At 40.2% G+C, this 26,508-nt stretch overlaps 1 protein-coding gene across 1 annotated transcript in view; it reads right to left on the bottom strand.

Annotated features, from left to right (window-relative positions):
* The window catches only part of ELOVL2 (ELOVL fatty acid elongase 2), a 49,240-nt gene extending 28,938 nt beyond the window's left edge, over positions 1 to 20,302 (bottom strand). Inside the window, exon 1 of the mRNA XM_071553262.1 lies at positions 20,089 to 20,302. Coding sequence (XP_071409363.1) covers positions 20,089 to 20,091 — 3 coding nt within the window. The 5' untranslated portion in view covers positions 20,092 to 20,302. The remainder of the gene's footprint in view (positions 1 to 20,088) is intronic.
* Between the last annotated feature and the right edge of the window lie 6,206 nt (positions 20,303 to 26,508).

Here is a 26,508-nt window from a genome sequence, read left to right as displayed (position 1 = left end):
TTCATTCAAAAGCCTTGAATGTCATTCAGTGTCTCCAACTCCAAGATAATTTGTTAGTTGTTCTTACACAACTACACAGAAATTGCAATACTTTGTACAAAAACAGATCTAATTTTAGGCTTCAAAGAAAACATAGAAGTGGGTGCCACCCTCTGCTCTCCAACACAGCTCCTGGAAGAAACTGATATTTTAAACAACCCTGATAGAAAATGTATTTATTAACTATATGATAATTTTTATTATTTAAATGGCAATTTTTCCTTAATTCCCTGAAGAGCTCTGCTCTGTAAATAATCAGTGACTGAGAAGTACTGGAATTAATCCAAATTTATCAGCACATTTAAAGAAACTGATTTTAGATTCCTGCCTTCACATATTAAATATACAGATATTAAAAAGTTTTTTGAAAGTGTGGTGTTGCTTCCAGAATGGCTGAAATAGTGGATGAAATGATGCAAAGGGGAAATAAAAGTAAAACTCAGAACTACTTATAAAAGAAATTGTTTAGCTTTTCATAACGTGGAGCATTTAAAATTACTGCTGAACAAAGTTGTACAATGGGAGACAATTCTCCAGCACAGATCACTTTGGATAACCTTTAAGGTTTTTGTCATATTTATCTATGATTTGTGTATAATATCTGTAGGGAAAATATGTGTAAAAATATCCCTAAAGAAAACACTTATTTAGGAATTATTATACACAAACTGCAGAGAGAGATGAGGCTGAAGGCAGAAAGGTGAACCAGAGCTTCCTATGTATTGTGTCTTATAGTCAATGGAATTGGGAGACAGGACATGCAGAAGTGTATAAAAAACTGTTGCTTTATGTAATTTATACTTAATATATGGATCTCACTTCTAAATAATCTCACTGAGGGTAGGAACAAGCAGGAGAGAGATCATTAGAGAAACAGATAACTAGCTGGGGGATTGGACTGTTGCTACATCCTAAAGGATGCAAGGGAGGGAAGTTAAAAAATAGCTAGAAGAGACGTTAATCTAGATCTTGGTTTTAGCATTTTAGATTAATCATTTCACGAGACAGAAACTGGACTCCTTACTTGACACAGCAGCTTCTGTGTCACATGTCCTGGCACATTTACTCCACTCCAGTGGCTGACCAAGATTAGGGGCTACCTAAGTTACAAAAGCCTCAACTAGCACAGTGGTACTGCCAGAACTCCTAGAAGAAGGATAGCCCTCTGGATGTGGTAGACTGGGCTGGCTAAAGGGCTCTTTTGCCAATGTAAGATGCATCCACATGGGATGGTTTTGCTGGTGTAGCAATCTCAGTGCCCAATTCCTTACATCTGTCCTGCAGAGGCGTGGAATTTCGTGTGACAGAAGTGACTGAAGCCAAGAAATACTGCAGCAAGGGAAGTTCTCCTAGTGGTCTGGGTCTGGAGAAATGACCATATAACATGGGAAAAATGTTCAGTAATGGTCTTGTTTTGTGCAAATATAGTGGAGAATAGCAAGAAAAAGAACTGTAGATAACTTCATCTAAATATATAGCCATTCTTTTAAAATTCCAAGGAAAGGGAGATCTGTATCTTTGTTTGGGAATAGCAAGTTGTGTAATACATTTTAATGTAGTGCAAAAATCTCTGAAAAATATGGTATGGTGGAAAAAAACCCCCCAAAAAATAACAAACAAAAGAAGGCTGTTCCAGCTTTAGCACAGAAAATTAAAAAAATGAAAAGTCTTTAAATGTTACTTTTCTCTTCCTATTTCTTCTAACAGCTTTCACAAAAAAACATAAGCACTCCAGGAAATAAAGATGTTACTGTGGTCACTAAATTATGTAAAAGGCTCCAAGAGTAGCTTTGAAGGTAACACAGAAGAGACTGTTTACATTTCAGAAACATATAATATTTCTAAAAGATTTCAGTGAGAGCCATGTCTGATCTGAAAACAATTTATTTGATTTTTCAATGTTTTTCACCCAGATTATATGTTATTCCTATTAATTTTTCATACTATGCAATATATGATTCATTCCACTGCTGAATCTTGCACGACTATATGCAAATTTCTGCATATTTTCCGAACAATATTAACAAATGCAGCACTTTTTGTGGCAAAATGGGCAATATGTGTGCAGCTGAGAGTTTCTTTTGTGTGTCTTTGGAGATGACTGACTGCAGGTTGGTGTCCTACGTGTGGCTGGTGGCTTGCAGGTCTGCCTGTCATCTGACAGAGTAAATTGGTGGGGGAATTGATTCATCAAATAAGCTGGTTTTCTCCTTTTCTCTAGAAGGGATTGACAACAGCTGTTTGAACAGGGATTACAGCCAGAAGTGCTGAACACCTTCTCCTGTGCTGATTTAGTCACTGAAGAGAGAGCTGAGTTGATGATGGTGTTACTGAGGGTGTAAAGATAAGGCTGCAAAGGAAAGGGAACCTTGCAGCTTTTTCCTCAGTAGCTGCCCAGGTTACACTACCTGCAAGAAAATGCAGTTTTCAGTGGATTCCTCAACAAGAAGGCCAATGAGATCCTGTCCTTTATCAAGAATAGCATGGCCAGCAGGCCCAGGGCAGTGACACTTCCCCTGGACTCTGTGTTGGGGAGGCCACACCTTGAGTGTTGTGTTCAGTTCTGGGCCCCTCGGTTCAGGAAAGATATTGAGGGGCTGGAGCAGGTCCAGAGAAGAGCAACAAGGCTGGTGAAGGGACTGGAGCACAAGTGCTGTGGGGAGAGGCTGAGGGAGCTGGGGGTGTTTAGCCTGGAGAAGAGGAGGCTCAGAGGTGACCTCAGCACTGTCTGGAACTGCCTGAAGGGAAGTTCTGGCCAGGTGGGGGTTGGTCTCTTCTCCCAGGCACTCTGCAATAGGACAAGGGGGCACAGGCTCAAGCTCTGCCAGGGGAAATTGAAGTTGGAGATCAGAAAACAATTCTTTCCAGTGAGAGTAATCAGGCATTGGAATGGGCTGCCCAGAGAGGGGGTGGATTCACCATCCCTGGAGGTTTTTAAAGTAAGATTGGCCGTGGCACTGAGTGCCATGATCTGGTAAAGGGACTGGAGTTGGACCAAGGGTTGGACTTGATGATCTTGGAGGTCTTTTCCAACCCAATCCATTCTATGATTCCATGATTCTATGACTGGCTAGCAATTTTTGATACAAAAAATTAATGGAAGGAAGTGGAGTCTGGTAAGCATGGAAAGACGTGGCTAAATATAACCAGAGGTTTTATCCTCAGCAGTTATGGCATTTGGGCTGACTAGCTGGCTTGATTTAAGGTTCTCTTACTTTACTGCTGCTGAGAGGAATTTTACCACAGGGTTTAGCAGAGCCTGCAGAGAAGCAGGAGGCTGCCAGCAGTATTTGCACCAAACCTGAAGCAGAACATCTGCCTGCCTGGGATACGAGTGTTCACACCTTCTGTTTAACCTGTCAGTGGGCTTTCAGCTTGTATTCTGAACCTGCTCTGAGCCTTGGACTAGCAGTTAACTTCAGAACTTATTTTTCTTCATTTCTTCAACTACAACTCTTGTTTCTCTAAGAAATAAATTAGTATATGTCTGAGAAAGGACTAGAACCCTGAAGTTGAGATGAAAGACTTCAGTTCCAATTTTTTCCTTTTTCTTTGATACTGGAGATGGTTGACTACCCTCAAATATTTAGGGGAATGTGCCAGGCCAAGGAGTAAAGAACATAATGAAAAGATGACAGATATAAGTTCAAGTTAGGTAGAGCAGTATGACCTTAAAGATCATTAGTTCCAATCTCCCTGCCATGGACAGGGACCTTCCACTAGACCAGGTTGCTCAAAGAGGAAATCTTTTCTTGATAATATACTGTTGCTCTTTGAGGGGTTATAAACAGGTCCTTTGGCAAGTTTCTCTGTGGACTCCATGTGTCTTTGCTGAATAATGTCAACTTTATGCAGTTCCACTTGTGCTGAAGGTACTTTCTGTGGGTGTTTCCACTCCCAAAACATATTGGAATATTAAAGCAATGGGAAGTATGGACCCAGGAAACATCCCCTGTCATTGGCCACAGTGGAGAAACAGCAGAGAGTCAAACGACAGGCAGATAGAGGCTTCCAAGGCCAGCAGGGACTTGGCACAGACCTCTAGTGACTTAATTTCCATTTTCTGCTAAAGCAGCTGGTGGCAGAAAGCCAACCCCACCCTTCAGTATCTGTTCCTGTATTATCTTTCCTTCTGGTGAAGGGGAAGCAGATGACTTTGAGGCTTGAATGTTGAGAAACTTTCACATCTTCCTCTGTGAAGTGTGAGTTTGGGTGGCCTACATGAGTCAGAGGACATGGTTCTCTTAACAACCCCCTCCTCAAGCATCTTAATGCTCTCTGAGTATTATTCACAGAGAGCATTAAGAGAAACCTACTGAAGGCATAGCCTTTGCTGCCCACGTGGCCCTTGTACCCCCTCACAGTGAGGAAGCAGAGCCCTTTGGTGAGCTCTTTCATTGCCCTCAAAACAGCATGCACACTCTTTCTGAGCTCCAAGCAAGGTTTCAGCTGGTCACCTCAGAGTGGGAAAGCAACCCCAGGAGACCAGCTATGCTTGGTCTTGCCCAAAGCATGCCTGCAGCCCATCCTGCTCATGGTTGTACTACAGTGCAGGTGCACACCCCCCACCAGCTGTAACCCATCTCATCTGTAGCTGCAACATCCACCATCAGTGCTGAATTGCTTCTTGGTCTTTACAGATGTGAATCTACAGGCAACCCTTCCTGTTGCTGCAATGCTTCTCTGAAACAGCAGCTTAGGGAATGATAAAATTTTCTCACACATAAGGTGGTTCTGGAAATAACCCAATCCATTAAAAGGAAATAGAAATAAATTTACTTTTAGGCGTTCCTAATATTCACCTTTCTAAAAAAATTGTGACACAAAATGAAGACCAAACTATAAAAGCTTTGTGTTTATGTTTTTCCTTCTCTCTTCCTAACAAAAAATATCCTGCTATTTTTCTCCTTCTCCCTCCAAAAGACTGAGTTTTAACTCTTGATTGGGTTGATGGTTGGTAATTCCCGCAGGAAAAGGGAGTTTGAGCTGCTTTAAGCTGAGGAGCCAACATGCCCCAGACTTTACACTTCTGGAGAAAGGATACTAATATTTAGGCTCCTTCTGCTTTGGGGTTTTTAATTTTGTTTCACAAGAGGTCTATTTTCACTTGGTTTTGTAGTCCTGCTCGGTGATATGCCTGCTCATCCCACACATGGGAGTAAGGACCTGGTGGTGGAATATCTTCTCTCTGGACTCTGTCAGGATTCAAATCAGGTTAAAACGCCATCAATACCAAAGGTGAGTAAGCACTAAAAGGGAGGACAATTTTAATGAAAACATTCTAAGCATGTGAGCAATATCAGATACCAGTCTTCATTTCTGGACTATGAAAACTGCCAGGACTCATAGAAAATACTAATTTCTCACATAAAATGAGGCAAGACTTATCAGCCACATTAATGTCAGATCAGATATCATTGTGAGATAAATTGCTTTTGCAAAATTAATCAGCTGTTTGGGCTGTTTCTTTTAAGTACAAGGAAAAGGAATTTGGAAGGCTTATGCACTACAACTGCATAGATTAGAATAAAAGTGATTTAAGAACCCATTAATCTTTACTTGGTTTCCCAAAATCTATTCATAATTTAAATACTTGAAAGCACTCAACCCATTACATACTTTTCATAACCTGATCTTGTCAAAGGCTGAGGGTCACAGTGTCTCCAAGATGAAAAAATCCTGTTCTGGACTCACTGCTTGCATTATTTCCCTTCTACTAATTTCCAAATGTTTTTCTCTGTTCTTTGAAATCATATTAAATAATCACAAAAATAAAACATGCCAATTGCAGTACTTAAAATAGAATTTATATGGCCTTAAAAGAAGAGCCAAAAGGAGGGGTGGCTGCTGTGGCCCAATTTGCATTATGTGTTAGTCATGTACACTCCCAAGAACCATATATTTATAATCCATCCTCTTGCTTGTTATCAGAATTTCAAAATGAAACTGCCATCAAAGCAGATCAGTGCAATCCTTTTAAAAGTAATCCTGCTCAATTCTACCTGCTACATAGGGGAACATCAGCTTAACTTGTAATTAAAGAAGATTTCTCTAGGGAGACCTCAGATGTGGCCTGTCAGTTCCCAAGAAAATGGTCGCAATTATTGACCTCATTTTTCTTTTGCTCTAACAATCAGATTTAAAATGAAAGAATGACCTGAGATGGAGCATAATTCCTGTCAGGGATGATGTGACAAGAATGTATAACTGTAAGGGAATAAACAAAAAGGAAATCAGTTAAAAATGAAAGAGTAGGTAAGAATTTTGCCTCCTTCTAGTAGCCTGAGTGAATAAGTCACTCAAGCAAAGAAACAATCCTTGGGAACTGGTTCCAGCTTGAATGACAGAAAGTTCCCTTTGGAGCAGAAAGGTCTTAAAGTTACGAGCAAAGAACCCAAATGAGTTTTTGCAGAGAGAGGTTAATTCTGTTACTCTTGCTTTCTTATTGGTCTGTTCAGCTCTTGTTGACTTTACAAAGCACTGGGAAGACAGATGAGTGTCAGAGTTAATTTTACATCAGCAAAATGAAGGCCTGCACAGCTTAATTTACCTGCTTCCAAACAACTAGACTTGGTAAAGGATGCCTAACCAAATTACCTAGTGAAAAGCAGTATGTAATTTCTCATTACACAAGAGCAAGACAGAAGCTGCACTTTGAGAAGCACAGGAAAATAATTCTACAGAAACAAAGGGGGGCAATTACTCTTTTAAGGCTTTAGATCTGGGTTTGGAACAGAATATTCTCCAAATATGTACCTTGGTACAGAGTGTTTGCCCAAAATACTCCACATATGCAGCTACACAGTTTTTGCAGCAAAGAGACCACATCCTACATTTAGACACATACAATAAACATACAAGATGGGCACAAGAAGCAAATGTAATGGTAGGGGAAAATTGCAGCACCAAGTTTACAAGGCAGCTCAGTTTTCTCAGCATGCCATATCTTGATAACTTTTTTCTTGGCATTTACAGACAGATTTTGTCGCTGATGAGAAGCTGATTTCTTAAGTTGGTATAATACATGCAGGGCTTTATTTTGTATTTGGCATACACATTTGACTGTTTTTCTGGAGAAAGAAACAAACTGACAACATATCCTTTCTAGTACTGTGAAAATCTCTTCATTTTCTACTGTAACAAACTTCAAGATACAACATGAATAGGATCCTAAGCCTCTGCACACGATCTCATGGCTTGTTGGACAAAGAACCTTAAAAAACTCCCCCTAAAAAAACAGAACAAAACAAAACCCTCCCAAAAAAACCCAAAAGCAAGAGCTCTGGTTTTCCCACAATCCTGGCAGTGCAGGAAGACAAAGGGCACTCTGTGCAGAAGAAGTAGGTTTCTTGGTCGCCGTCCCAGATGTCTGCAACGTAACACTGTGTCCCCACGGCGGGGATTAATGTGCAAGGGGCTGCCTGCCCCTCCTGATACCCACAGGGAGGATCAAAAAGGATTTTGTGAAATGTGTTCCCTGACTGGGGCTCTCCCCAACTGAATGGTTTTGACTGAGTCTTTTAAACAGCTTGTACTTGTGCTGGAGGGCACTCGCCTGCTGGCAGGGGAGACAAGGCAGGTGTACCAGAAAACCTGTGTGGGTTGCATTTCTAGTTCCTCTAGGCAGATTTAAAAGTAGGGCTTGTGTGGTTTTCCCTTTAAAAGACAAGGAATTAAATCAAAATAAAGTATTAAAATATAAACATCTAGAAATTCAATAAATCCTCAGGGTTTTTTTAATATCTTACACTCTTTAACAGACAATTGTCAGAAGCCCTTCAGAAAACTCTAAGTCAAAAACTCAACTTGTAAAATATTAACTAAATAATTGCTTAATTCAGACTTTTTCCTGCAGTGCTAATGTTTATAGACACACTCTTGCTAAGGACAAGAGCTGTAGAAGATTGAACACAGCCTGTAAACATGTTAACAAAAAAGGAAAACTCTGAGCACTGTTGGAAAAACTGACTGCTATATACATGTTATATTATTGGTTTCAAACCTATAAAAAAGTCACCTAATCAGGGTGTATGAGCTAGAATGCAATTCTGATATATATCATGCTACAGGTACTGTATGGAAGAATTTGAATGAAATACAGCACATTTTGTTTGCATCATTTAACTGTTTACGTATAGTCAATATGAGTTTCTAAAGTTCACTGCTGTTAACTTTATACTTATATTTTAAAGTTGTAATAGCTCCAGAATGCATACAGAAGTGTGTTTTAAATATAAAACCTTCTAGGAGTAAATAGAAAATTATAACATTGGATACCTTATTTTTTTCAGAAAAAAATAATGGTCCCGAAAATACCTTCATCCTCACATGCAAAACCATCTCCAGTTAATGCAGTTGTTTAACTGCCCTGAACTCTTTATAAACATAAAGAAAAACTAAATCAGAGCTAAAGATCTGTTGCATTTTAGACATGATGCTGGCTGGAGAGTTGGGTTCCCATGCACTGGTTTCTCAGCTGTGCTTCCCCTAGACTGGGAATGCCCCTGCAGAGCTATTGGCAGTGCTGGTACAGAAAAAATGACTCTGCTTAATTGAAACTATCCAAGCAGGAGCTCTTAAAATATGTTCTGTCCATACAGGATGGTGATGTGCAGCAAAGGAATGGTGCTGTGTGAGTGGGAGCTGGCACAACTGGCACAGGAGCAGGCAGGTGTTTATATCCTTGGCTGACTTTTGTAGTGACTTCTTTAGGATAGATTCCCCAGTCAAACTTCCCCTATCCCTCATTTTTACTGAGCTAATCCACCAAGTTCTTGTTTTCATAAATTTACATGCTCCAGATGTTACAGTCATACTTTTAGGCTTTTCACTGTAACAATAAGCATAGAATTATATTTAAAAGGAATACCTGTAAATTAAAGTTTTTACTGACACCTGTAAATTCAGAAAGCCCAGAAAGGAACAAAGTGGAATTAAACCACAGGAAAGCACATCTATATTAACTGCTACATGTTCACTTTGTTTTCCAAACCCCCCACTGAGTGTCTTATTTAATCCTTATGTAAAGCAAGTGAGACAAATTCTACCCAGCTGTATTTCCTTTGTGAAAAATTGCATCTATGAACATATAGTCAAACTGGGCTAAGTACCAATCCAAAGGCAAAATCTACCCCGTGTAACCTGCTCAAATTGTTGAATTATACAAGGAATAAACCAGGATATATTCCCATCCTTTTGCCACATGGGAATGAACCTGAAGACGCAGGAGATTTATAACAGGACATGTTCATATCCAATATTTATGGGTATATGCTGTGCTGGCTGCTGGAGAGATCAACAGAGCCCCATATGGATGTAACAGTCCCCTTATCCAGACTCACTGGACCCACTGCCAGGAGTGGTGCCCTTGTATTTTAATTTCTCTTCAAAACACAGAATGAAGGAATCTGGCAAGTGCTGGAGATCACTTGCAGGTATGTGTATTTTTCTGGCTGTTGCTCTCCATACAGAGACTGGTAAGATAGGTCATGTTGTAGCCTGTTTTAGCCACATCTTGAAAAGTAACAGCACTCAGCTTACAGATTTGGATGAGGAAAATCCAGTTGTGTTCTTTTGCCCTCTGGAGAAATGTTTTTTCTTGGTTTGCAGTCATTTGCTGCACCATTTCTTGTAGTTTCTGCCCAAATGGAGAGACCCTTTCCTGAGCTATTTATAGAGCTGTAAGTGGAAAAAGGGGAAGGAAAAGAATGGGAGAGGGGGAGGTGTTTGTAGCATGCTGCTGAGGATTAGAGAGTTCACATCCCAGCTTCTAAGGTTTCAGCCTTAATCTTCCAACACATGCAAAGCCTTTCAATTTCACTTCGAGGTCATTACCCACGTACAAAACAGTTTAACTGCTGGTGACAAATGTGGGTACAAAACCCAGCACAGGCAGCTTTTCAGTTAGGTTGTTAAGAGTATAAATCAGTCTGGGAAAAAAACATCAAGATTCAGGTATAATATCTGCTTCTAAAATCTGTACATTAAATTTTAAATTGAAAGATTCCAAGCTTATGAGTTTTAATAGACATTTATCTTCTAATTTATCATTTCATGCTGGATATCATTTACCAGTAACTGCTGATTGAAAGAAGAAAAGTAAACCCAGAAAAATTCCAAAGGATAAGCATGCCACAATATCTATATTATGTAAAGGAAATGTGATTAGAAGACATTCAGTGCTTCAGATGGTATTTCTGGCATTGAAATACAGTTTGTGTCTTTGTGATTACGTGAAATCACAAAATATTCTGAGTTGGAAGGGATCCACAAGGATCATCAATGTCCAGTATTAGAAGGCTTTCTTGAGGGGAGCTTTTCACACAGCTAACATTCTTCATCACTCAGGCAGATCATCTGAGAGGATCAGCCTAAGCTGACCTGTAAAATCAAGTGCCATCGAAGTCGGGAATTTCCATGTGACGTAACATCTACATGAGAGCACTGCAGTGAGTGTCACCTGGACTGATTGAATTATTAATTGATTCTTGGAAGAAACAGCCATTATAAAGATTGAGATCATGTGGGAAAATTTTGGTTACCTTCATAGTTAAGTATCGACAAAGTTCAATGCTGCTCTGTAGTGGACAGAGAGCAGGCAGGAGGAGAACAGAGCTGCTGGCAAGGTCAGCTTCAGCTATCTGGGACCTGATATACATCACAGGCACTGATCAAGTACCACTTTCCAGAAAATGAATATCCTCACAAGCTCAGGTTTCCAAGAAGGATAAGCATCACTTACTTTGCATCAAATGTGTGCTGTTGGGAAGAACTCTGAAGAGATGACAATTTCTTACACGTAAATGCAATAAATACATTTGTTTTACTAGAGAAGATAGAAGCAATATTAAGGGTACCTGCAGCTGATTCAAGTTTCAATACAGATAACCTTAGAGACACATGAGAAGCTTCTATCCTCAAAAAAAACCCCCAAAACACCAAAAACCAACCAACCAAACCCCCAAAAAACTAAGAGAATAAAAACTAACTAGTGGACACATAATAATTGTTTGCCAGCAAAATGCATTGTCTGAAAGAGTGGCAAAACTAATGACAGTAAATCCAGTTATTAAATATCAGAGAGTACTAAAATGTTACAGGCAAAAAAGCAGCAATAAGAAGCTTTCCCCTAGAAAACAGACTATAGCAAGAAATACACATCTCTGTTTAAGTCTGTGCAATCTGTAAATGTGGTGAGGGAGCAAATGTTTGATAGCTGGGAGAGTTAAGCGAGTAAAATAAAAAAATCACAAGTACCACTAGTTTTAAAGAAAATTCATCTCTTTCAAATTATTTCTTTAGGAAAATTCTAAGAAAGAAACCAGGAGGTGATGTCTGATGATGTCCTCTGGTACTTTTCCCAGAGTGGCATAAGCACTGTGTTTTTTTGAGGTCTCTAATTGAATCAAAAGTTCCCTTCTTTCTGACTAGGGACATTTCTCTTTCTTAATTTAAACTCAGGTACCTACAGTATTAACCCAAAGATCTGACTGACAGTGTATTGATCAAAATATATCCCAAACTCAGTTATGGAGTCAAATGCAAGACCATTTCAGGTAACAAATTCTCAAACCTCATCTAATTCTGGATTGCTGAATGAAGCATCATAGGTATTTAATGATCTCACTTTGCTTTCTACTTTGTTATTTAGCTCAGGATTGTTAATTTGCATTACATCTTTCTTTGAATAATATTGTATCATCTTCACTGAAACAACCACTTTATTTCATCCAATGAGAACTGCTGAGAATCACATTTACTCCAGTGTCTGATCAATGCCATTCAGATTTGGAGGTGGAGCAACGGGGAGAACACCTCTGAAAAAGAAGCAAGAGCACAAGAAAGCCCAAATTTGATGAAGACTAACTAGGGCATTAGTATGGATTTCTTGTTTCCTACCAAGTACTGAGGAGTTGTTGGGTTTATGGAGTGCTTGCAGAATGTGTGTCAAAGTTGAGCAAGATTTAAGGTTTAACTAGACAGAATATTGAAATAAACTCCTTTAAACTCCTGACCACACATCTGGAGGCAAAATGGGATAGTGCTGGGTTGTTTCCCTTCTACATTGATCCTCAGGGCATTGCTCTCTGTCTTGGCTTTCAACTTTGCCCCTTTCTATCAAAACACTTTCTGATCTGAATTCTGACATCTCCCAAAGGTGTCTGACAAACAGAAGAAAATTACTTTCTGACTGATGAAAAAGAAGTTATTTTGTGAAAAAGCTTATATTAAATGTAGTCCTGAGGGGATATTTTAGTGATACCTGATTAGAAATAAAATCATGCTGCAAATTTAGTAAAAGGGGGGGAAAAAAGGGCTGCTTTTTCCTCCAAAGTAGGCTATGAGGGATATTTTTTAGCTCTTCTTTAGTCTATTGTGAGCAAAATAACTCTCATGTAGCCTTTTATCTTTCAAGGGGTTTTGCAGAAACTATTAAAATGAAGGTTTACAAAGTCTTCAGCAGTAAGGAAGAAATAACTGCATCAAACTCAAAAGATTTTCAATAAAATGGAGAGCTATTTGTATTTGGCAGAGCAATGAAGCTAAACACTATTTTTTCTATTGCCTTGCCCAAATTGCCAGTTTTAAAGAAAAATTTCAAATGTGTTTCAGGACCAAATCACAAGCTCTATCTCCACTTTCAAAAGGGAGCATGAACATCCTGCAATGCTTTTGACATGTATCAGAAAAAAAAAAATCTTAGAGAGAATATATAACTAAACTTCTGCCAGAAAATAGAACCCTGGAAATTGAACAGAATGTCATAAAACTAGAGGTGTGATATACTTTTTTTTTTCTGGTTCTGGAGAAGGACTGATTCATAGTGCTTAACCACCAGGTTTCCAGATAAAGCCAAGAGCTCCAGCATTTGAGCAGGAAAAAATTCTCTGGGGTGTTTTTGAGGGTGAAACCAGGTTCTTCTAACACATTTTTCAATAGAACGACCTGACTTTTGGGAGAAGATTTGGATTTCTTAGGTAACTCCCAAAGAGTAAGGTGCCTACTCTTTGGAGAGTGATGATAATTGCTGGTTGGAAAACATCTCTCATTTCTGCTTTCAGTAGCAGTAGAAAGTAGGAAGAACAAACAAGTCTATAAACACTTTGCTACTATGAACTGGTTTTTGATATGCTTGTTTTCTATGTCTTTGATTTTTCTTTTTCTTCCATAAGCTTGAAAAGATGAAGTTTTTGTCTGACTTCATGCCCAGTCTTCTGTCAGTATTAAAAGATACATCTTGGAAAGAAGTCCAGTGAAGGTAAGAAGTTACTTCTAGGTAAGAAGGGCTGATTTTAAGATTTAAAACCACAGTACAGTCTCTGATCTAACAGCAAACTAACACTGAAATGCTACTCTAGGAAGGCACGTAGCTGAGAGGACAGATGCAGCTGTTCCTAAAGGCATGGCATGGGATATTTTCCATATCACACAGGCATCTGAATTTGTAGAGAAGGATAATTTTGAGTAGCCAGTCACGATGCAAATTGTTTAAACTACTTTGCACATAAAGAGATTTGAATAATATTGCAAGCATATAAATGCAAGCATAGACTTCACATTTTTATCCCATGGAATTGCCTGGACTTTTGGCAAACACCAGAAAAAATAAACTGTGTGCATAATAAAACATAGTTCTGACACAAATGCCAACTTCCAGCAGATGCAGAACTTGCACAACCTCACAAATAACAATTTCAGTTGCAACACAAGTAACTTGGGTGGCTGCAGCCAGCAATTGGAGAGAAAGTGGGTGTGGACAGTAGCATTCAGAATCGCCTTACCAAAAGATGTGCCAATTCCCTGACAGGGAAATCACTCTTGAAAACTTTGCCAACCATTTATTCCCTGCCAGTTTGAAGGCACTTTGCATTTTGGAACAGTTTTATCCACACTTACAGTGTAATGCAAGAAACAAAGTATTTTTTTACTTCTAGCTGGCTGTGAAAATGCAAGTTTAATATAGGGGAAATAGAGAAACAGAATCTGATGACTGTTTTCCAAAGTGTCACTTGAGAATACAAAAAAGAAACAAAATTAAAGAGGAAAATATCTTCTTGCTCTTCTAACTGGTCCTTCAATTTTTTCTTTCTTCTATTTTGCCCTGAAATCCTCGAGGGCAAAACCCTGTATTTCAAATGCTAATTCATGCTCTGGACTTCAGTCTTATTTAAGGAAGACTGTTCGAGGAGAGGAAAGGAAATGACAGTTGATTTTCAAGTTTAATACGGAAGAAAAAAGAGATGGAAGTCCTCTTGTCTTTTCCTCCAAAACTGTTCTAAATTTACCTCTTTAAAAATGCTAAATCAGGCTAATGAACTCCAAGGACAACTCTTCTTGAAAGTGTGTGGAACCCAAATAACAGAGCACTGTCTGCTGGCACAGGATAAGAGGGTGCACAGCTAATTAGCTCCCTTTCTCCATTAGGCCCAACAGGAGGTATCTTAGAGTTTAATCCACACATAACTGGAATTTTAAAGCCCAAGACTCTTAAACCCATTAATCCATGGAAACACTCACACTGATACTTTTCTCCAAATGAAAATGCTGATGGCTGTGCTGTATGGCAAAGCCCTAAAGATACAAAGGGTCTGTAAAGTGCATCAGTTATTGTCACATAGAGGAAATAACAACTGCTACAGACTTTTTATCAAATGTGTAAGTGAATCCCCCTGTTAGGTTGCTGTACCACGTTGTCTTTGCCAGCTGCAAAGTGTCACAAATGGTAACTACTGACTAACACACTGTAGGAGGCTTTAAGAAAAGGTGAAGAGCCGTTTTGTTGTGGTTCCTTGTGCTTGGATTTAGGATATTTATCTAAAATTTGGTCACCCTACTTGCAATTCCTGTTGAGTCTGGCTTTCAAATGATGACACAGAATATGAAGTACTTCTTGCTTGATTTCCATATCTGTCCTTCATGGGGGAAAAAATCAAAACATCTCCAGGGAATTATGAAAACAATCCTAATTTTTTATTCTCTAATTACACATTTTCATATACAAATTTCTGCAAGAGAGGGTTTGATTTCTATCAGTAATGGATAGCTGAGGTTTACCATTTTATCACAGTTAGTTTTGACTGAGGAAGAGGAAATTAAATGCACCTTAATAGTCATTATCTAGACAAATGTAATATTTAAAACTACCACTCAGTTGTTAGATTGACATCAAGTCAGAGTACTGTCAGTATTAATGCCAATATAACATTATTTGTCACATTCTTGAACATATAAAAAATTTGACTTGCCCTCATTTATCTGAACATAACTATCCTCAATAACCAAAGTGGGGTTTGCTGTTATTTAGGCAGATAAGAAGCCCCACAGAAGTCATTAATATTCACATTGTATCATATCACACTTTACTTGTCAGTTGTGCATCAGTCCCGGGGGTAAAGATGCTGCCACTTAGATATTGTTGTGTGTGTATTTAGCTTATGATAAAGACAAACCATGAAAGGTGTATGCAGATAATGGATTTACAAGCTGCATTGTTGCCAGGCACTAACAAATTGGCTGATAAATTTGATGTGCTCAAAGAATGAAGTGTGGCATTTATAATGTGGCAGAGCTAAAGGTCCCAGAGTGTTTCTCCTCTCTTACAGCTGGGTAATCCTTCTTGTGCTCTTCCACTATTGCCTCAAAAGGCAGGCTCATCCCAGAAGCTTTCTGGCTCTGAACAACCAGTGGTACACTTAGTCTCATCCTCCTAATTACTCTCTTCTCCATTACTTTCTTTTATTACAAGCCAGGCTGCACTTGTGCACTTACTTTATCATCAAATACAGACTTCAGACTCAGTTTGCATGAGACTCATCAATGCCTCAGCTTCTAAATCAGTTTTACAGGCAGTGATTAACAAAATTCTCATATAATGTGTCATGAAAGCACCAGGAAAAGCTCCTACCTGATGTTATTTTAGTCTGTTGATTTACCCTTGAAGTTGGCCTAGATCAGGGAATAAACCACTCCTTTATATTTACCTTACTTTGATGTTTACTAATACCTAAAGAAAATACTATTGCAGGTTTTTTCCCAGCTTTTGATTGAGTCAGAGGATCAATTTTAAAGGTTTGCATATGATTAACTTTTTTCTTTCATAAAATCAAGAGAGACTATAAAACTAAATGAATGTAAAACCGAGTGCCTGATGAACAACAGGAGTGTGGGTTTGTTTTTTTATTTTTTTTTTCCACAGGTCAGACTGCTTGTAATGAAGATAGAATGATCAGTCCCAAAGAATCAAAGGATATTCCTAAAGATAAAAGGGATCAACACCAAGATCAGCATACAGGTTTTGGTAAGCAGGTATCTATAACTAACTATGCAAATGAAACACTGGACTTTTACTTCAGTTTCTGGAAGGTTTGGGTTTTTTTTCCTAATCAATTCCACCATGTGCAAAAGGCTTCAGTGTCTCAGCAACAGGACAAGGGGGCACGGGCTTAAGCTCTGCCAGGGGAAATTTAAGTTGGATATCAGAAAAAAATTCTTTACAGAGAGAGTAATCAGGCATTGGAATGGGCTGCCCGGAGAGGTGGTGGATTCACCATCCCTAGAGATTTTTAAATGCAGATTGGCCATGGCACTGAGTGCCATGATCTGGTAAAGGGACTAGAGTTGGACCAAGGGTTGGACTCGATGATCTCCGAGGTCTTTTCCAACCCAATTGATTCTGTGATTCTATGATTCTTCTTGAGTTTCTATGCAAATACTTATGTCTATTTTTAATGTTCTATGTGCAATTTCTCAGCATGTTTTCCTATAGCATATTAATTCTGTACCAGCTGACAAAACCCTGTCTCCCTGCTGTGGGTCTGGATGCCAAGGCTGTTGAAATCTGCTCCCTCTTCACTCTGATGGGGCCAGAGGGATCTTGTGGGTGCTGTAGCACTGGCTCTCAGGTCAGTCAAGGATTTGTGCTAGAGTGATCTTTGTCTACCAAAAAAGGTTCTCCACCAGTTTGCATGTCATTGTTCAGGGGCTGGAATACTGTCTTTGCAATAGTCTTTTTCATGTAGTGTTCAGGGCAATTAACAAACCCTAATGGACAATGAGACAGGCATTTATTTTGGCTACTATTGATAAAGAAGAGAGATTTGCTGCTCTCTGGGGCCCTTTCTGTGTGTTCTGCAATCAGTGCATGTCCACATCAAGCTTCACATCCTGATGTGGTAGGATGTCATGATGCTTATGACTGCTTAAGAAGAGTTAGGTGTGTTTCTATGCTGATTTCAAAGTCTCAATACCTCAAAGGGTGTCTTGACTTTGACAATCTCTTAAGGAAATGAAAAAATATTCTAGCTGCTGTCTATACAACCCCTCTACAACTGGAGTCTTGTAGAGGTACAGGTACTGGAACCTATTAAATACAGCTTTGCTCTCTCCTCATTTCTGTGCTTACCTTAGTGTTACCTAGCCTCTCTGTAAGTGTTATTTGTCATGCCAGTGCAAGGTTATACACTCTCTTACTCCATAAAAGTGGAAAATACACTGACAAATCAAAATGTGTAATCGGTTTAAAGTTCAAGGGTGCAGCCAAATCCTGAGCCCTTGTAATTTGACCTAGATTCACTGAAGCAAGCAGAGCTGCAGTGAACTACATAAACAGAAGAATCGACCCACTGTGGTTGCCCTCACATGGTGAGTGAGGATGCTGAGGAGATATTTAATGCCTGATGATGGAAGTGGTTTGCTGCTTCAGCAAAATGAAGTTAAAAAAAAAAGAAAAAAGTTTCCTTGGGCTACTTCCTACAAATAATTGTGATTAAGACCAAGGATGCTGAGAAAAATCTCACCTGGGTTTAAGGGACACTAGCAACATAAACCTGCTTAATTCTTTGGCACTAGACAAAGGAGTGCTTGATCAATGTTCTCACTATTTGGGCCAAAAATCTATTTGTCATTCATTTGCCCCTGATACCTTTGGTAGTATCCTCCCATGTCCCCATGACCCCTTGCCCCCAACCTCCAGGTCCATCTAGAAATCGATGTGCTGTGACTTTTAACCCCACATTAGCATCATTGCAACAGTTTTCATCAATAGGTCAGGTTTTCCTTTCAGTACCTATTATTCCAAGGACACTCTTTCAAACTTTTACAGCCAAAGCAACCTTCAGCCTTTTATACCACTTTAAGAATATTCCAAAATTGGCAGTTCTTCCTCCAGAATGCCTTTATGTATGAGCAACAAGCCTTGGGAAATTTCAGCAACTTTTGAACTCCAAGGTTACTGAACATACAGAAGAGCAAAACTTCCTAACAGAAACCCATGTGTAGCTCTGAATGGCAATTTCTGGATATGGCTTCCAGTCACTTCAAGAAAAATACCAAGCATAATTCAACAGCTGTAAGAACTATAAAGGTCAGCTTAAGGGTAGGTCTCATTGCCATTAGTGCAAAGTTGCCAGTGCCTAAGTTACCTTGATTTGCACTTGTATAACTGACTTCATCTCAGTCCTGGAAGGAGTCAAAATGAAGTATCTTAACTAGGTGAGGCTATTTTAACCTTCTTTCCAGTTGACTCAGGACTCCTGAGCACTTGATATTTGCTGTAGCAACTACTGATAAATAATGCACACTATCTTCTGCAACACCAGGTGTTTTTGTAACTTTCTTTCTCTGTCATAAGGAAGACGTTATCAAAGGCTGGTACTAACTTAGGCTTTGTGCAGCAATGTGGTAATTTAGTAATGGATTTTGTGTTTGTGTTCCACCCTACATGATAAGAAATAGGAATTTAATAACATAGTGGAAAGACATTCTGGGAGGCATGAACTAGTGCACTGTTTCAGGTCTTTTTCAATATGGTCTTCTTAAATCCATCATCCCAAGGCTGAGTTGATGGCAAAGAGAATACATAAGAGAAACAGATTCAGATTCAGACTGACAGCAGGTGGATACATGACTGTTAGGAAGAGGACTAAAGTTAATTCATGGAATGTGTATTTGAATATTGTTCATGTGTGGTTGTCAGTGGGGAAGGAGGGGGAACCCAAATTGATTTTTGTTCAAGGAAGGCAGAATTTACTATATATGATGCAAAGGGGGAGCGGGGAAAGTATTTCTTTGTTAAATCCTATAAAAGAAAAACTAGGCTCTGTTGTTAATCACATCTCAAGCTTCAGGTGCAATAAGCTTGGCCAAATTGCTCATCCCCATGTGCCTCAGAATTTAAGGCTGAAAAATACCTGTATGATACCGTCCTACTTTGTAAGGTCAGCGTTACACTTAAAGCATTGCTGTTTATAAACAGCATGAGTTCCTTTGGGAAAGTTACTATGACTGCAAAGACGCAATGTGCTATGGGGAAACGGTCTTGATCACTAAATAGGTGGTTTCATTGTTCCACTTTAACTCTTTTAAATGCTGAACTGGAATCTAAAACTCCATTGTTCATTCATTACATGGGGAAAAAAAAAAGTGTTCCACTACAGACTGCATGGCTAACGCAAGAGCTCCTATTAAGATAACAAATGGACGGGAATAATCGGTTTATGTAACACGCTGAAACGCACCTCGGGGTAGAGAAAATCGCACCTGCTTGGAGCGGGGCAGGACGAAGGGGGGACCCGGGAGATGGATGCTCAGGGACACCCTTTGCTCCCTCCTTTCCCTCTCTCCACACACGACCCCGTTCCTCCACGTGCATGTCTCCGCATGCCGCACTCTCCCATCTTTCCTCCCTCCCTCCCTCCCTAGCATCCCTCCTCTCCTTTCTTTCTTCCTTGCTTCCCTATAACGTCCCTTCACCGCCGCTCGACCTCAGCTGTGTGGGGGTGGGAGGCCATGTGAGGGCACCCCTCCGAAATATCCCGTCCCAAATCCAGCCCGTAGGAGCGGGGATGGCAGCGGGGGAGCGATGGCAGCGGGGGAGCGATGGCAGCGGGGGAGCGATGGCAGCGGGGGCTCTCAGCCGGCCCCGGCGGAGCGGGGGGCAGGGAGGCACGGCGAACAGCGGCGGCTCGTTCGCAGCCAGCCCCGTGAGGGAAGGGATGCAGGGATGCGGTGAGCCCGGGGGGCAGCTGTGCCCTCTGGGCGGCGGACACTCACCATGGCGGCGGAGCGGCGGCGAGGCGCTGTCCAGGGTATCGCCGGGCTCTGCAGGCGCGGCCCCCGAGCCCCCGCTATAAGGCACCGCCTCCTCCCCGGCTCCGCCGCGCCCGCCCCCGCCGGCTGCTCGCGGGCACGGGGCTGGGAGGGACGGCAGAGCAAAGGGGATGGATGGGGAGCAACCGCGGGGAGGGGGAAAGCAGTAGCTGAGGAGGGGAGAAGCCGGAGTGATGCTGTTCCACCACCCGCCCAGATGTCACAGCGGATGGTGAACGTTCGCCTTTGTTGGAATCTTCCCTGTTGGGAAGGTTCAGCTCATTGGCTGGTCGCTTTTGAGAGCACTGGCTGGCTGCTGTGGTCCTGACACGAGCTTGTTTCATTCAAAGGGGGTTTGGTCTGCGGTCCAGCGCTCATATTTGCATCTGCACTTCTCTGACCTGAAGCTCTGAATCCTCCACACACTGTGCCAAAGTGAGGTCCACCACTGAATGGTTAGTAGCTGCTTGTTGATCTCAGAGGTCTTTCCCAATGTAAATGATTCTATGATTCTGCCTGTAGCATCTCCCTGGAGATCTCCCTGCTAGGGAGGTATTGATAAGAAAACATTTATTTAGGTTCACTAGAGAGGAGGCAGAACCCACACAGAACAGGAGCTACTTGACCCTGTCATAACTCTGCCACTGACACATAACAGAAAAAGAGTCAAGGAAGGAAGAGGCTTCGTGTTTGGTAGGAAAAAAACACAGTATTTCACACCTTAAAAACTGATTTTTGTTCTAAGTGCTAAATAAGTCTTATAGCTCTAATAAAACATTTAGTTAAACTATCAAAGCTTATTGAAAGTGGCCTGCTTCTTTACCCCTGCTTTTAATAAAGATGTCTTTGGCATGTGAAAGAAAAACAATATTTCTTAAAGTTTATTAATTTTTTTTTATTTTTATTTTATTCTCTAAATGAAAACTTGGCAAAAATTGATAATTTATGCATGCACTTTCATTGCTCTCTCAATTCTTTGCACAGTTTTGTTGCCCAGAGCTCAGAGAACAGTCTTTCCTGGTTTCAGAGGCACAAGCAGTGGAAATAAGTTAAGGGGATTATATGTGGTGCAGAAAAGGTATCATCTTCACAAACTAAAGTGTATTTCATATACAGATATGCTATATTTGTTCAAAAATGTAGCACTGATGTTCTGAACCTCGAGACTTCCTTCCTGGTAGGTTCTTTGTCCATGTACTACTTCACCCCTTGCCCAAATCTTTGTTTGCAAAGCCCAGCCATGAGATGATGACTTCACCCCTTGCTTTCTCTTGGATGCACAGGTCCACCAAAGGCAGTGAGAATGGCTATCTTGCCCAGAAATGATACTGCCAGGAGATTCATGTGAAAGCGTGTCCTAATGTAACTCCTAACCCACTTTTACAGATTTGTTTGCTCAAGCTTCCAAATTCCAGGGTATTGAACATTGAACTGACAGAGTTCTGAGGTTGACCTTCCAAGCTTTCCCCTATTTCATCTTTTTGATAGGTTATTCATTTATTTATTTATGTGTTACTACAAACCACCTTGAAATACTGGGGAAAAATACTTTTTGATATCCATTCTGTCCCCAGAGAAATTGTTCCCTATGCAGAAAATCATCCTCTTTGTCCAAAAGTCTACTCTGTAGGTGCTGCAGAGCAAGGAGCAGTTTGGAAGCTGACAGACAGAAAAATGTGGTAGTGACTCCATGCATTGGAATGCTCCAGCTTCACAATTTTTATTTCAATTTCTTTATAATCCAAACTGTTATCTTTGCTGTTATCCATTTCTTTTTTTTCTAATTTTATTGGCACAGGACAATGGTTATGTCCCTGAAGATCTTGATTCTGCTAGTGACACCATGGGGAGTGACAAGGTCAGTGTGACAGAATTTTATAGAATCATGGAATGGTTTGGATTGGAAGGGACCTTAATGATCACCTAGTTCCAACCCCTCTGCCATGGGCAGGGACACCATCCACTTGACCAGGTTCAGGGTCCCATTGAGCTGGTTTTGAACACTTCCAGGATGGGGCATCCACAACTTCTCTGGGTATCCTATTCCAGTGCCTTACCACCCTCACAATAAAGAATTTCTTCCACGTGTCTCACCTAAATTTCCCTTCTTTCACTTAACTTTTATTTTTTGTTAACTTTTGTTTTGCTAAAGAACTGTCAGTAACAAACTTTGTGGAATCAAAAGTGAGTAGTCAGGTTAAAGTGAAAATTTGAGTTCATTTTCGTGTTTTTCTCTGGTGTGGTTAGTTCTTACTAAATGCCATTTTTGTTTTTGAAACTACAGCTGGTGTAATATGTTCATAAAGCTAAAGCTTATATTAACTTGCCAGCTGTGAGCATGTAAAATAAAAACTAAATCAGAAATACTTATGCTGGAGGAAGCATTGAATGGAGCGATTGTGGAGCTTTGTGGTTTTTGCAATAAATACTTTGTTTTAGCACCCTCTCTCGGACATAAACCAACACTGCTGGTGTTTACTCTCAAAGGCTTAGTTAAAGATGGAAAGCAATTGCAATGTCCAGGAAAAGTCCTTGACTGCAGTCACAGACACAGTTTAGTTATGTGGTTTGGTATTCTGTAAATTGACACAAATAGAATTTTCCCATCCTTATATTCATCATCTTTATACAAATAGCCTGTGTTGCTCATTTAAGTCAGCCAAGAACTGGGCAAAGATTGATGACTCCAAAGCAAATACTGAAGGTGAGTTGTTACAAAAGGCAGTATTTAGATGTGCTGTTCCTCGCTGTCTGCACATCTTCTGTGAGGAGCCTTCTGGAGTTAACTGCTGTGAATAGTGGATGGACTTGAATGTTCTCTCTCACATCTAGTATTCAGTGTTAGGGCAGCATATGGAGGCCCCAGTTTGTGATCATGGCCTGCACCAAAGAGTTCACAGTGTGATGCATAATGGTACAGAGGGAAAAGGGAGGGAGTTCATTCTTAGTAGTTCCACCCCAGGAAAGAGAAATGTGTTAATACCAAAACAAAGTCACTAGTGTGAAGGACACTGAGTATATTCTAACTAGCAGAAAGAACTACAATTTGTACCTTCTGCAAGAAGTATCACTGCCTGGCCAGCTTCTGGGGCACAGCTGACAGGCAGAGAAGCTTCTATAAGTTGTCATGGCTCCAGTAGTTGGTATGATTGCCATTAACTTCAAAGATACTGTATGTGCGAAGAGAAGGATTAAAAAATTAGGACACTGTAGTACAAAAACTGCCTGGATTACTTTAACTTGCTCTCCTTGTGCATATTTGTTTTACTAAGCCTTATTTGCAACAATAGCCTTTGGCAAGACTCTTCAATGCATGGTGCAGATGATAATAAACAAACAGGAGGACATGGATGAGGCAAGAGCCTGAAAAAGGACAAAACCCAATCTTATTAAAGTGGCTGAAATTCCTTTCCTGCACTACAGTACACACTTTATATAATTTCTATGATATTTACATATTTTTTTTACAGCTAATCAATGATTTTATTCCTTTTTTCTGCTGTCTGCCTCTAGGTAACCAAGTGTAGATTTGTCAAAGTGCCGAGCACTTACAGCAGTACCTGACAAGAGTGAAAGCTGTGCTACAAATAGCCTACACTCAAGGGGGACATGAGATTTTCCCCACATGCCAGCTCAAAAGGAGGCCAGAAGGGGCAGTCAAAAACTAGTTGATACTTCAAATGTGTATTTCAGCCTCAGTCCTCTCCCTGGTAAAGGAAGGATAATAACATCCCTCCTCTTGTCTTACTATGCAAACACAAACACTAGTTAACTGGCTGCTGTGAAACAACTGGTTAGTCTAGATTCATCAGCTCTTGCATGTTGAAAATAAGGCTTGTGCCCTCAGCTTCTGCACCCCTCTTTCCTTGAGCTAAAGAGCTTTTAGTTCCCTTATTCACAGCATTGCAGGGCCTTGCTGCTTGGAGGGAACACGTCCAGTGCTGCTGCTTTGAGCCAACCCACGGCTGGGCAGAAGCCCTTTGAGTACCCGCTCACCAGTCTTGTGCTGTAATCTTTTTGCTGCTTGATGACCTGAGCATCCTCTTTTCCCCACCCCCAAAATATACCTGAATATGTCCATGTTCCTACACACTGAGAGAATTGAAAAGTTTGATCAGTGTTGAGCATCGTAGGGAAAAGTGTTAAATGTAGAATATTGATAGTATGCAGTGAGCATGTGTGAGGCAATAATGTCGTGAGTGAGTTTTCCCATCTTCCTCAAGGAATGGGTGAGCTATATCCAAACCTGTAACTCCACGTTGCACACATAAAGGAACCAGACAGAACAAGCTTAGATTTGTATAAACAACCTTGTCCCTGAACTTCGGTGATCAGAAAACCTCATGTGTCCCCTAGGAGTAACCTGGTTTCTTTAGTGTGATTTCATGGGGTTTTGAAAAATAATGACATCCACATTGCAACTCATTTATCTCAAGTGCATCATCGTTGGGATTGTACAATTTTTTGGCACATTAGCACATGAAATGATATCTGGAGGGATTGATGTGTATTCATTCATATAACTTAACTTTAGTCTGAAGAAAAATCTTAGATAAAATCCCTATAATAATATGTTGGGGTTTTTCCATTCAGATGGAGATCTGTATATAAGTTTCAACTGACACAGTGTGTTCAAAGTGGCTCAAAAGAAAGGTTTTATTTCATGTATTGAGAAAAATAGAGTAACAAAGATTGTGTTCACCAAATGGTTGGAGGAGGAAGAGTTTCTCCTTTTATCTCATGGGTTGGTTAGAGTGTAACATCCACAGTTACCCTTTGTCTATATTTATGTGGCTTGAATTACTCTCTCCTATTGAAGTGCTTCAGTCATTATGCTAGAAAGTAATTTTTACTTGCTGTTGTTTGTCCTGAGGACAAATTCAGTAGTTCATCCATACTGGCCTTCAACAGTCTCAGGCAACCAAAAAGTTGGAGTCTGGAGCAAGGAAGAATTACCCTCAGTGGAGGAGGGCCAGCTTAGGGGGCACCTAAACAATCTGGAGGTACCTCAGTCCATGGGGTCTGAGACGTTGTGCCCATGGGTGCAGAGTCAGCTGGCTGATGCCACTGCAAGGCCACTCTCAATTAGCTCTGAAATACAGTGGTGAATGGGAGAGGGTCCCTAAGATTGGGTGAGACCAAGCATCTCTTCTATCTTCAAGAGGAGCAAGAAGGAAGATCTGGAGAACTACAGGCCAGTGAACCTCCTGTCAGTCTCTGGAGAGGTCATAGAGAAAATCCTCCTGGAATTCGTGTGGTCTCCAAACTCATGAAGGTCAAGGGAATTGTGACTAGTTAATATAGATTCATGAATGGTAAATCATGTTCAGCTGACCTGATGGCTTTCTACAACAAGGGGACTAGCTTGGTGAATGAACTAGAGAAAGGGACATCTAAATAAGTAAAATTAAAGTTTTCCAAATTGAGCACACATTGATTAAAAGGCCCTCAACCTGTACACTGTAATATGAGAACTCTAAGCACTACTTGTTTTTATTTTTTACTTCCTAGTGTATTAGAATCATAGAATAGTCTGAGTTGGAAGGAACCCATCAAAATTATGTCCAACTCCTGGCCTTGCACAGGCCAAAAATCACATGATGTGCCTGAAATGCCATATTGCCTTGAATGGGATCATATATGTTTGATCATTTATATATGATCCTTAGGAGTATATATTTGTATATTTATCTCCATATATATCCATGACCTATATACATGGATCACATATATTTATCACTCCAAAATTACTTGGTTTCAAGGTAATTCTTACCTCACTTACAAAGGCTGTATGATTCTGTGATGTTTGGGTATGGGATGTGAATTAACCAACTATCACTAATAAAACATTTTGGAACCAGAGGATGGTGTGGATGAAATATTTTAATAACCCTGTGACAGCTGTTTCACAGAAAAGGGAAGGTGGTGATCCCATACCCAGAGAACTTACTCCAACTGCAGACTACAAGTGAAAAATCAGAGAAACAGAATAGTGTAGCTGGGAGGGAGCTTATTTTTCAAAGCTAATATGGTAGTAACTGTTAGTGCTGTTTATTTGGAATACAGATGAAACCTTGTTTAAGTACATGTAACAACTGCTTACAATGACATTTAAAGAGCAGTAGACATATCAAGGTAAAAATTTGAAAAATAACAGAAAGTATGTTTCAGATTAAATGATACTTGCAAAAGACATGCTAAGTTGTTTAGTACTCTAGGCAGAGTATATAAAAGGCTGGGAATGTGGAGAAAGAAGGCTAGGAATGGAAAGAGTGAATTGTGATTTGGTGAAGTGACAGCAAATTTAAGGATGTGGATGTGGGTCTGCATGGGCAGTAATTTTGGTTCAGAGGTGTCTTCAAAGGAGGAGGAATGTGGCATGCT

The sequence above is a fragment of the Pithys albifrons genome, chromosome 4, assembly GCF_047495875.1.
Source record: "Pithys albifrons albifrons isolate INPA30051 chromosome 4, PitAlb_v1, whole genome shotgun sequence".
Lineage (NCBI taxonomy): Eukaryota > Metazoa > Chordata > Aves > Passeriformes > Thamnophilidae > Pithys > Pithys albifrons.
This window is presented reverse-complemented; position numbering and strand designations above follow the sequence as displayed.